A 12507-nucleotide genomic window follows, 5' to 3' on the forward strand; every position below is an offset into this window, starting at 1 on the left:
AGAGAGAGAGAGAGAGCGAGACGGGTCAGAGAGAGAGAGAGAGCGAGACGGGTCAGAGAGAGAGAGAGAGCGAGACGGGTCAGAGAGAGAGAGAGAGACGGGTCAGAGAGAGAGAGAGAGACGGGTCAGAGAGAGAGAGAGAGAGACGGGTCAGAGAGACGGTATATGCTACCCCCTCTGGTACCGAGAGGCATCGGGCATAACAGGAGCGTATAGTACCATATTATCCTACTAGAGAGCACCATCATAACTTAAAGAGCTTATAGTACCATATTATCCTACTAGAGAGTACCATCATATCTTAAGGAGCTTATAGTTAGGGCTGAATTGATTGATATAAATCGGTATTGATTACCTTGTACTTGTCGTTGGCAAAGAGTATGGAGGCACGGTGGAACTTGCAGAGTGGATTTTTGGGGTCGATCACGATCGCTCTGTTCAGAGTCTCTAAAGCTGCATCAGACTTCTTCAACGCATGCTGCACCTGCACAAACACAGAATCCATCAATCACTAATTGATAGCAGAAGACTGAAGCTGTAATCGATGGCGGATGCTACGAGCTACGTACCACTCCGATGTGACAGAGCAGCACAGAGCTCTGAGGGTTGATGCTCAAAGCTTTCTTAAAGTGGATTTCTGCCAAGTTGAACTTCTCCTGTTTGTAGTAAATCATCCCCAGACCATACCTAGAGCAACACAGACACTGTCAGAGGAACCGGGTCTCGAACCATCGGCCCTGTGATCAATAAACTAAAGAGGTCACTGTACCAGGCGTTGTAGTGTCTGTTGTTCACTCTGATGGCGTTACGGAAGCAGGCGAGAGCTCGGTCCAACTCCTCCGTCAGAACAAACTCATGACCCAACAGAGTGTAGGCGTAAGCAAAGCCCGGGTCCACCTGATAGACAGACGGGAGGACAGAAAGACGGGTCAGACACACAAGAGACCTACAGGTGAAACCGCCCCAAACAGTAACCACGGTAACAGGGGCTCACCTGGATGGCTCTCTGGAAAAACTTGATGGCGATGTCATGCTCCCTCTGCAGACTGAAACAGTTTCCTGCTACACACCAGGCCTGCAGAGACAGACAGGTTATCAGAGACAGAAAGGTGACCAGAGCACAGGTGACTATATAGGACCTGGACCGGGCCGTAGAAGGTCAACGACCCAGCAGGAGGACCGGTATCTGCTCCTTTGTGTGAGGAGGAACAGGAGGAGCACTCCCGGAGCTCTACAACATGACCTACAGTGAGCTAGTGAGCCAGAATGTTATGCTGCCTGCAACATCATCCAGCAGGACTGATTTGACTGTGAGTCACTGAAGGTCTGGAGAGGCAGATCCTTGGAGGGTCGCACAAACCTCCAGGTGCAACTAACGGTACCCTGACTGCTGTGAGGTACCGGGATAGAATCCTCAGACCCATTGTCCGACCCTACGCTGGTGCAGTGGGCCCTGGGTTCCTCCAGATGCAGTGGGCCCTGGGTTCCTCCAGATGCAGTGGGCCCTGGGTTCCTCCATGTCCAGGATGTGGTCAGTGTGTGTAGGCTGTTCCTGGATGACGAAGGCATTGATGCCATTGTCTTCACGGTCAGACCTCAATCCAATAAAAAAAAACCTCACAGACGTTTTGTATTCTGCATCCAACGCCGCCAAGATCACAGATCACAGACTGTCCAGGACCTTACTGATGCCCTGATCCAGGTTTGGGAGGATATCCACCAGGACACCATCCGTCGTCTCATCAGGAGCATGCCCAGACTTTGTCGGGGGGCATACAGGCACGTGGGTTTGGTTTTTCACTTTGATTTTGAATCTATCCCTCTATAGGTTCATGGATTTGGTTTCTATTCATTCTCATCGAATTATCCAAGGAAGATTTTCAACTTGAATATTTCGTCCATTCAGATCTGATATATGGTTGTTTTTTAGTCAAATGAGTTATTCTCAAAAAACCACACCCTTGATGTCGGGTCAGGCTGGACCCTGTCATGTCTGACAGGGTCCAGGTTTAAGGCCGGGCAGAACCAAACATCCAAGCTCAGTCCAGTTTGAGGACAGGACCAGTTCTTACCTCGGGACAGTTCTTGTCCATGTCGGTCAGGTCTTTGGACAGGGCGGACAGCGCCACGTCTTTCTGCAGGTGCCACAGTGTAGTTGAATAAATCTCCATTCCTTCAACTCTGTACGACTCGATCCTACGAACCTCGCTGAACAGACGCTCCGCCTACAAACAAACATTATGACATCATGACCCACGTGAACAGAAACCAAACGCCAATCAGGTCACCCCCACAAGTATAAAATGTAGGAGTGGCGCTTCAGGGTTCTTCACGGGCCACACCTTATTGACGCAGCTGTCAATAAGGTGCGTCACCTGTGTGTTACCTGTGTGTACTCGGCCAGTTCAAAGTAAGCCCTGCCGATGTGTGTGAGGACCCAGCCGGTGTTGTAGTGCTGAGGAGGCAGTGAGGTCAGGATGTTGATAGCTTCTCTGCAGTTGTACGAGCACAACACCTGGTAACCGCGTCCAATCTCCCGTAGCAACGCCATCACACTGTCTGTGTAAACACAGAACATGTTTATAACGTCAGTGTAACTTCCTGTTCTTATTGTAGAGGGTTCAGGTTTAAGTGTAAGATCATGTTCACACTCAGACTGAGTACTGCAGTATTTCATAGTATTAGTATTATTACCTGCAGCAGCCCTTTGGTACTGGGGGATCTTGGTGTCTGGTAGACTCAGACTGGCGTCCAGTCTCAGGATGTCCAGACTCTCGTTCAGGTTGCTGCTATTTGACGTCTTTGCTGATTTACATTTAGTTTTCCTGTTGGGGATCTTTGTAGGAAACTTCATCTTTAACTTCTTGCTGTTCTCCTGCAGAAACAGAGACAGACGTTAGGATGCTGTAAAGTACTCCACCGTAAAGTACTCCTTCAATCAGTATTAGTTCAGCATTATAGTGCTGTAGTACTGCAGTATTACTGTAGTAACAGTACCTTGGCAGTAGAACTGGCACTAGTAAACAGTCTGGAGCTTCTTCTGGGCTGAACGTTTGGAGGACCAGACATACTGGGACTGAGGACCTGAGGGGAGCCACTGAGAGACAGACAGGTCATCAGACAGATATGTCAACAGACAGACAGGTCATCAGACGGACAGAGTGGCTGCTATAGTTACCTAGTGTGAGGGGCGGAGCTCTGTGATTGGTTGAAGGGGATGGGGAGAACATCTCTGCTGTTTCCACTCTGACTGAAGACAGATTTTGACTGACTGATCCTGGAGACAGACTGAGAGACACACACAGAACGAACCAGGTTCATCATGAAGCTTCAGCAGGTCTCTTGTAGAGCAGCCCCTATATGTGTAATGTGTGTGTATAATGTGTGTAAAGTGTGTGTGTTTAGAGTGCGTGTGTACCTTCTTGCTCGGAGCCGTCGATTGTGTTTCCATGGTAGCTGAATAGTTCTGTAGATACGTGGGGTCTCCTGGGCTGGGCTCCAGGGGCAGAATGCCAAAACTATAGAAAACAATGAATGTTAAGAATGATGTAAACATTTGTCTGTAAGAAGACAAAAGGTAAAGAAGTGTTGGGACCATGTGCTGCTCATCAAAGGAAAAGACAAAAGGTAAAGAAGTGTTGGGACCATGTGCTGCTCATCAAAGGAAAAGACAAAAGCCTGATCCGAGTTAAGATAACAACACCAAACCCCCAAGAAACATTTTTACACCTACGTGTGAATTCTGAGTTTTGGTTGACCAAAACTCAAGGCTGAGTTCGCTGGGTCCTCATTGTACGAGGCCAGGAATGCCGAGGCGGGACTGCCGGGTTTATGACCAGATGTCACCGAGTTGATAAAATATCACAGTGTACCTTAACGCACCGCCTTTCCCGTCTGACTCGCGTCGGAGAAGGAGGCACGGAGAAGAACTGTTGCTTTTAAAAGAACCTAGGTCAGACTGTTTTTGTTTTGTTTTTCGATCCTGAGAACAGATTACGCCCCGTTCTCTGCCCGTTAATGTTGACTTTGTGCCGGTTATAAGGAAGTAGAATACCCTTTATTTCAGAGGAAACGCTCTGCCAACACAAGGCAAGGCAAGTTTATTTGTATAGCACATTTCAACAACAAGGTAATTCAAAGTGCTTCACATAAAACCATTAAAAGCATCAACGCATAAGGCAAAAGAAAAGGAGATTTAAAAACAATTAAGAACATTCATTAAAAAACAGTGCAAGAAATAAAATACAGTAGTAAAATGCAGAAATGCAGGAAATTGATTAATATATTAATTGAATCTGGTTCAATTAAAGGCAGCAGCAAACAGAAAAGTCTTCAATCTTGATTTAAAGGAGCTGAGGGTCTCAGCAGACCTGCAGCTTTCTGGGACTTTGTTCCAGATATGTGGAGCAGAAAAACTGAATGCTTCTCCATGTTTAGTTCTGACTCTGGGAACAAAAAGTAGACCGGTCCCAGACGACCTAAGGGGTCAGGATGGTTCATAAGGTAGCAGCAGATCAGAGATATATTTTGGCCCTAAACCATTCAGTGCTTTGTAAACCAACAGCAGGATTTTAAAGTCAATTCTTTGTTTGACAGGAAGCCAGTGCAAAGACCTCAGAACTGGAGTGATGTGATCCACCCTCCTGGTCTTAGTGAGGACTCGAGCTGCAGCGTTCTGAATCAGCTGCAGCTTTCTGACAGACTTTTTGCAGAGACCTGTAAACACACCGTTACAGTAGTCCAGTCTGCTGAAGATAAATGCATGGACAAGTTTTTACAAGTCCTGTTGAGACATAAGTCCTCTAATCCTTGATATATTCTTCAGGTGATAGTAGGCTGATTTTGTAATTGTCTTGATATGGCTGTTCAGGTTGAGGTCTGAATCCATAACTACACCTAGATTTCTGGCTTGGTTTGTGGGTTTTAACATCAGTGATTGAAGCCGAGCGGTGATTTTCAATCTTTCGTCCTTGGTACCAAAAACAATTACTTCTGTTTTATCTTTGTTTAATTGAAGAAAATTCTGGCACATCCAGTTGTTGATTTGTTCAACGCAGTTACCCAGCCCTTGTATGGGATTATAGTCCCCTGGTGAATATAGTTATGTAGATTTGTGTGTCGTCTGCATAATTATAACACACTTTGTTGTTTTCCATAATCTGAGCTAGTGGAAGCATGTAGATGTTGAACAGAAGAGGCCCCAGTATTGAACCTTGGGGAACACCACATGTCATTTTAGTCAGCTCTGATGTGTAATTCGCTACAGACACAAAGTATTCTCGGTCCTTCAAGTAGGATTCAAACCAGGTAAGCGCTGTTCCAGAAAGTCCCACCCAGATTTTTTGTCTTTCTAGGAGTATGGCATGGTCGACCGTGTCGAATGCAGCACTGAGATACAGTAATACTAAGACTGAACTTCTGCCATTGTCTGTGTTTAAGTGGATGTCGTTGAAAACCTTAACAAGAGCAGTTTCAGTACTGTGGTGCTGTCGAAAGCCTGACTGGAAGACATCAAAGCAGTTATTTACGGCCAAGAATTTGTTCAGCTGTTGGAAAACCGCTTTTTCAATTATTTTACTTAAAAATAGGAGGTTTGATATTGGCCTATAATTTTTCATTGTTGCGGAGTCTAAACTAGCCTTCTTTAGGAGCGGTTTAATAACTGCAGTTTTTAGGGCTTGTGGGAAGACACCTGAGAGAAGGGATGTGTTTACAATTTGTAAAAGATCAGCGGTCATGCAGTTTGAAATATTTCTGAAAAAGTGTGTTGGTAGAATATCCAAGCAGCAGGAGGATGACTTCAGATGTTGTATAATGTCTTCTAGGCTTCTACGGTCGATTTAATGAAATTGTGTCATGATATTTGAATGGATGTTATTCAGAGATGGGGACAACACATATCCTGTGGTTGGTGTGGAGGCACTGACTGCTTGTCTAATTTTCTGAATTTTGTCAGTAAAAAAGGAGGCAAATTGATTGCATGCCCAGGTGGATTGGAGCTCAGCAGCTACCGACACTGGAGGATTTTGTTAGCCTGTCGACGGTAGCAAATAAGGCGCGTGTATTGTTATTGTTTTTGGTTATGATGTCAGAGAAGGAGGACTGCCTTGCATTTCTAAGTTCCAAATGATAATTGCAAAGTCTCTCTTTATAGATGTCATGTCACAGTGAACCTGGAGATTAGTTTTTCGACACCTGCGCTCAGCTTTCCGACTCTCGTTTATCTATTCTGACCAGCGTAGCATTTCTCCAAGGAGATCTTTGCTTACCCGAGACAATCTTCACTTTAGTGGGTGCAATGGCATCAATAATATTTTTAACTTTAAAATTGAAGCCATCTACAAGCTCATTGACTGAGATGCAAGAGAGGGCTGGTGAGGAGCAGAACTTCTGAATAAATAGTTCACTGGTGTTTTCAGAGATGTAACGCTTTGTCACAACCTCGGTTTGGACATTTGTGTGCAAGGAGATTGCACTCTCAAAGAAAACACAGAAATGATCAGAGTGTGCAACATCAGTCACAGCGACCTTGGAAATGTTTACACCTTTGGTGATGATTAGGTCCAGAGTGTGCCCCCTGTTGTGGGTGGGTCCTGTCACATGCCGAGTCAGATCATAGTTATCAAGGACATCACATAGTTCTATAGACCCTCTGTCCTGGGGATTATCAACATGGATATTAAAATCACCAGCAATAACAACACAGTCAAAATCAATACAGATTATAGACAGCAGTTCAGTAAACTCATCAAAGAAGGTTGCACAGTATTTAGGCGGTCTGTAAATGTTTAGGAATAAAGCTCGAGTGGAATTCAGAGCCACATATTCAAAAGAACTAAAATGACCAAAGGACATCTGCTTGCATTGAAGAGAATCATTAAATAAAATAGCAACTCCACCTCCTTTCTTATGCACTCTTGTTTCACTCATGAACCTGAAGTTGTGAGCTGTTGATTCAATAAGAACAGCTGCACTGTTATCTTGATTTAACCAAGTTTCAGTTAAAAATAAAATGTCCAGTTTGTGCCTAACAATAAAATCATTGATTAAAAATGTTTTTCCTGGCAGAGACCTGACATTTAATAAAGCTAAGTTTAATGTGGTTAAAGCTTTCTTTGCCCAATTTATTTGGACAGGCTGACGAGGAATGTATGTTAAGTTTGATGGTTTACTATTGTTTCTTCGCAGCCTCACCTTTCTTTTTCTATAAACTAACAGGACAGGAATTGAGAAGGCTAGCTGCATACAGGGCCCCGACTTTTCCTGGAGAGAGTCATTGGTGTCATTAGCCTTGTAGCCTGGACCCAGAAGATATCAATTATAGCCTCCAAGATAGTGGATCACATCACTCCAGCTCCGAGTCCTCTGCACCGGCCTGCCTTGCCCTGCCTTTATCAGGTAGGGGAGACAGGATGGTTGTGGAGCCGAGGTGGAGGACGGGCAGGGCGCTTTAACTTCGCCGATTGTGTCAAAACTGGCTGAGGACTAGGAGCCAGTTTCGGGGGTGGGGCTGGAGCTGTACGTCGAGGAGTGGGGCGAGGAGTGCGTTTGGTTCCAGCAATGACCAGCTCTTTCATGTGGTCAGTGAACTCCAGGTGGGGGGAGGATTGGGAGAGTGCAAGAGAGGAAAGGGACCTGGATGGAGTTTGGGGGGTGGAAGTAGGTGCTGGGGAGGGAGGTAAAGACTCCTCGTCTCGGAAGGGTGGGGAAAGTGGGAGATCAGAGGCGGTCCCTGATGATGAGGTTGGAGACTCCTCCTTTTGGCTGTCGCTAGGCGGGGGCATCCTTCCCGTAAGGTCTCCATGGCGATGCTGTGTGGTTCTCTTATTTAGTCTCCTCTTGTCTCTTGTCCTTGGCAGTAGGAACAGACGGATGACGCAGGGAGAAAAATAGGTTAGAGGTAAACAGTTTTACCCCTGACTTGTTCAAGCAAACTCCATGTGCCTCAAAAAGATGTCTACGCTCCCAGAAAAAGTAGAAATTGTTGATAAAATGTACTGAATGGTCAGTACATGCAGTTGACAGCCATTTGTTCAGTGCAAACAGCCTGCTGAATCCTTCATCGCTTCCTCTGACTGGTGGAAGAGGGCCACTGATAAACACCTCAGCCTTGACAGAGCTGACTGTGTTTAACAGATCAATAAAGTCTCGCTTCAGAACTTCAGACTGTTGTTTCACAATATCACAGCTTCCTGTATGCACGATGATGTTTTTCACCGTGGGATAGTCAGCCACGATGTCCAGGATTTTGTCTCTCATGTCAGAGACCATATCTTTCGGAAAACAGAGTATTTTGGTATTCTCGCTGCACAGTGTTCTGACATCTTTTACAGCATAGTCACCAACAATCAGAGTCTCAGGCCCAGTCATTAGCTTTGCCTGCGGCCTTTTACTCTCTTACCCTGCTTTGAGGAGATAGCTGCTTATCCAGGTCATCAGATGGAGATTTAGGATCCTGCGACAATGGAGCAAATCTGTTTTGAAATTGTAGGCTTGGTTGTTGTGGAGGTTTTACTTTTCTCAGCTGTCCTTGGCTTTGTCCGTCTGAGTGCAGGGGTTGAAGAGGAGTTCTGCCTGTGTGGTAGTGTAGGCCAGCCAGTCGCATCACAAATCTCAGGGCGCTGGGCTCTGCCTGTTAGTCGTCCTCCCACATCCTGAGGGTATGATTTTCTCTTCGGCTTTGCACCGAGAGAGTTCCAGGGAGGACTACCATTTGAAGATTCATTATCTGCTCTCTCCTCCTGTTTCTTGGTAGGCCTGGTTGTGATAGTTAGCTGTGTCTTAGCTTGCGTTTCTCCAGTGTTTTGAGTCCATGGTAAAGTGGTATCATTCCCACACAGTCCATTTACCTCCACGTTTACTTCTAGTCAGTGGATTTTTGTTTCCAAGACTGCAATCTTCTGTAGGAGTTTGTAGTAGTCGTCCGTGGAGAAGGGAGGCATCTTGCTGCTACTTAGCTTTAGCTTAGCTGCTAGTTAGCATTAGCTAACAACCCATATAGCTCGACGACTTTCTGGATTTGTCTTCACTCAAACGTTGAAGAGTGATATATGTGGTATATCTGGCAAATTGAAGCAAGAAAATGCAAGCAGAGGCAAGAGCAAGCAGCAAGTGCGACTGCACTCGCTCATCAAGGTCATCAACACACAGGTTTTATTTTCGGGCAGCTGAAAGCTCCGCACCCGAGTTTAACCAAGAAACTCGGAAGAACCACCAAGAAGGACCACCAACAAGGACCACCAACAAGGACCACCAACAAGGACCACCAACAAGGACCACCAACATGTCCTCTCACCGTAAGAGGTTTAACTTGGTGTCTGGGCTTAGTTAGGTCCCTGTGTGTTTATTACCTTGTAACAGAGGGGTAAACCATCAGACGGGTAAACCAACAGACGGGGACTCTCTTTACGTTTGTATTCATATAAATTCCCTCATTGGGTTAAAAAGATGTGATGTCATGGGTAATAAACAAATATTAATAAACTGTAAAACAAGGTGTTTCACACAGAGCAGTAGTGTTTCTATTAGTCGACTGATCACAGAGAGCAGCAGTGTTTCTATTAGTCGACTGATCACAGAGAGCAGCAGTGTTTCTATTGGTGGGTTGAATTTCCCCTCATACAGGTTTCAATAGAGTTAAATGGGAACATTTACCTGTAGAGGTGTTACATGTGTTCAAGAACTCACCTGGGTGTCAGCGGGCTGAGTGCTGCAGGTCCTCCAAGTAAACTCCGCCCACTTTTGGGCTTGTTCTGTTTAGCCAACAAGGAGCCAGCTGACGCCATGGAAACCGAGTTACCCAATAGGGAGCCAGTCTCCGGGGAGATTAGGGAGGAGTCAATGTAGGAAACCGACAAATCAGACATCAGCTTTCCGTTAGACGATTCTAGATTCAAACGATTCAACTCCTGAGAAGGAAACAAAACATGTCAACATCATCTAATCTGATTATCAGACTACAACCACCTCATTAATGTGATCATCTAATTTGATTATCAGACTACAACCACCTCATTAATGTGATCATCTAATCTGATTATCAGACTACAACCACCTCATTAATGTGATCATCTAATCTGATTATCAGACTACAACCACCTCATTAATGTGATCATCTAATTTGATTATCAGACTACAACCACCTCATTAATGTGATCATTTAATCTGATAATCAGATTTAAGACATTGAAACTGAAAGTTAATTAAACCCTCAGTAATCTGAGTAGTGGAGGTGTGTTTTATATACCAGGGTGTCCTGGGGCGTCTCCATGAGGGCGGTGTCTAGGCGGTGGGGGGGGTTCTGGGCGGGGCTAACAGAAGGAGGCAGCGGTGTTATAGAAGAGTTGTGTAGAGAGGACAACCTAAAGACTTGATCTGGATCTGGTTTCTCTCCTGGAACACAGAAGTAAATCACATGATGATGTTAGTTAGTGTCAGGACTCACCTGGTCAGGTGTGTGTGTCTGTGAATTACCTAGGTGACAGAGGTTCTGGAAAGGCGACCAGAGGAACGGATTCAGAGTTAAACTCCTCTGGAAACATTCTGCACCTTTAGCAACACGATCTGTCTTACTGCTCAGACAGACAGACAGACAGAGAGAGAGAGAGAGATGGGTCAGTAAACTGGTGTCCAACATCATTAACACCGGTAGCAGACTGACTGAACTGTTTTACCAGTAAATGTGTCCCAGTAACGACAGTGTGAAGGGGGCGGAGTCTCCAAACTCTGTGATGATGTCATCCTGACTCTTCTGTTTGTTCAGCACTCCACCAATCAGAACCTGTTCTCCTTCAGCCAGCCTGACAGACAGAGAGGTAGATAAAGAGAGAGACAGGTGGACAGCTTTAGTCATTTTCAAATGTCTCAGAATTAACAGCTCCATTGAAAGACATAAAAATGTCTGTTTCTACTGGTACGAAAGTACGACTAGGTTTACTAGTTTTAACTAGTTCTGTGTGCTTACTTGCTGAGTTCGACGCAGCACTTTGCCAACAAGAATCGAACCTGCGGTGTGGAGCAGCTGTGAGCCTTCAGCAGCCGGTAGGCTTTATATGGCTTCCCCGAGCGGTAGTAACATGTAGCCAACAGGTACAGGGCCTCCTCTGACCTCACTGAGATACAGACAGGTAGACAGACAGGTAGAAAGTTAGGTCAACATGTAGCCAACAGGTACAGGGCAGTATGGAGCAGGACGCGTGGAGCGGTACGAATGGAGCCGGACGCCAGGAACCGGACGCCAGGAACCGGACGCCAGGAACCGGACGCCAGGAACCGGACGAATGGAATGCATCGGGACATATGGAGCCAGACGCAAGGAACCGGACGTATGGATCGGAACGTATGGAGCAGGACGTATGGAGCAGGACGCAAGGAGCATCGGGACGCAAGGAGCATCGGGACGCATGGAGCCGGACGCATGGAGCGGGACGCGTGGAACCGGACGTACGGAGTGGGACGTGTGGAACCGGATGTACGGAGCGGGACGTGTGCAACTGGATGTATGGATGCACACCTGTTGTTGTATATGAGCGTAAAACATATTAAACTAGAATTAGAATATATTTCCAGTACTGGTGTCGGTATAATAACAACTCTACAGACAGGTAGAGGTAGTGCTGGGCGGTATGACCAAAAATTTGTATCACGGTATTTTTTAAGATTCTGGCGGTTTCACGGTATTTTCTTTTTCCTTGACTGTTTTCATATAGGTTTATAGTGGCTTACTCTACTGTCAGGAGTACATAGAATATATCAACATGTTAATATCTTCATGTATAAAGGCTTTGCTTACTAGAGGGTTTGCTCGTTTGTTCCTATAATGTTGGGATAGCAGTTTGGCTGAAGTATAAGAAATACCTTGAATCTAGGGCTGCAACTAACAATTATTTTAATAATCCATTAATCTGGCGATTATTTTTTCGATTGATCGATGAATCGGTTATTAATGGGCCAAAAAAGGCGAGTGAATAAAAACGTGTCTTTAGTCTTGCAAACTATACCACCCCTGCTTTACTACTGTTATTAACGAGCTAACGCTAACTTGTCATGCATGTCAACCTGGATAACGCGTAAACACCAGCACCAGAAGAGCTACTGGAGGGATGTTACGTTCCTCACTTCAAAACGGAACAAAAGTAGGATTCTGTAGTGATTTACCCTGCTGTTGAACTCCCTTCCTCCTCAGCAAGGACTCCAACATGTTTACGTTGTTGAATCAGGAAATAAATACTGTAGCCGTCTGTGTTCACCCAGAGCTCTACGATACCTCATATCAATAGAGACCGGACCAAACTATGTGTATACATGTGTGTGTGTAAACCATATGGTACAAACAATGAATAGACGCTGCCTTATTTACGTCTCGATCAGAGGTCCACAACCTTTTTTGCACCACGGACCGCTTTCATGTAAGACAATATGTCCACGGACCGGCCTTCAAGTTGTGGCGGAAAAACACGACGAAATAAAATGATACGATCGGCATGAAAACAAATATAAAATGCATAA

At 45.4% G+C, this 12507-nt stretch overlaps 1 protein-coding gene across 1 annotated transcript in view; it reads right to left on the minus strand.

Moving 5' to 3' along the window:
• The window catches only part of cdc27 (cell division cycle 27), a 12298-nt gene extending 2059 nt beyond the window's left edge, over positions 1-10239 (minus strand). Inside the window, exons 1-11 of the mRNA XM_031838637.1 lie at positions 9688-10239; positions 3419-3518; positions 3179-3288; positions 2998-3097; positions 2695-2875; positions 2387-2559; positions 2073-2225; positions 995-1075; positions 770-897; positions 570-687; positions 356-484 (exon numbers count right to left, since the gene is read on the minus strand). Coding sequence (XP_031694497.1) covers positions 356-484; positions 570-687; positions 770-897; positions 995-1075; positions 2073-2225; positions 2387-2559; positions 2695-2875; positions 2998-3097; positions 3179-3288; positions 3419-3518; positions 9688-9866 — 1452 coding nt within the window. The 5' untranslated portion in view covers positions 9867-10239. The remainder of the gene's footprint in view (positions 1-355; positions 485-569; positions 688-769; positions 898-994; positions 1076-2072; positions 2226-2386; positions 2560-2694; positions 2876-2997; positions 3098-3178; positions 3289-3418; positions 3519-9687) is intronic.
• Positions 10240-12507: the final 2268 nt, after the last annotated feature.

The sequence above is a fragment of the Anarrhichthys ocellatus genome, unplaced genomic scaffold, assembly GCF_004355925.1.
Source record: "Anarrhichthys ocellatus isolate YVR2014 unplaced genomic scaffold, GSC_Weel_1.0 scaffold887, whole genome shotgun sequence".
Taxonomy (NCBI): Eukaryota; Metazoa; Chordata; class Actinopteri; order Perciformes; family Anarhichadidae; genus Anarrhichthys; species Anarrhichthys ocellatus.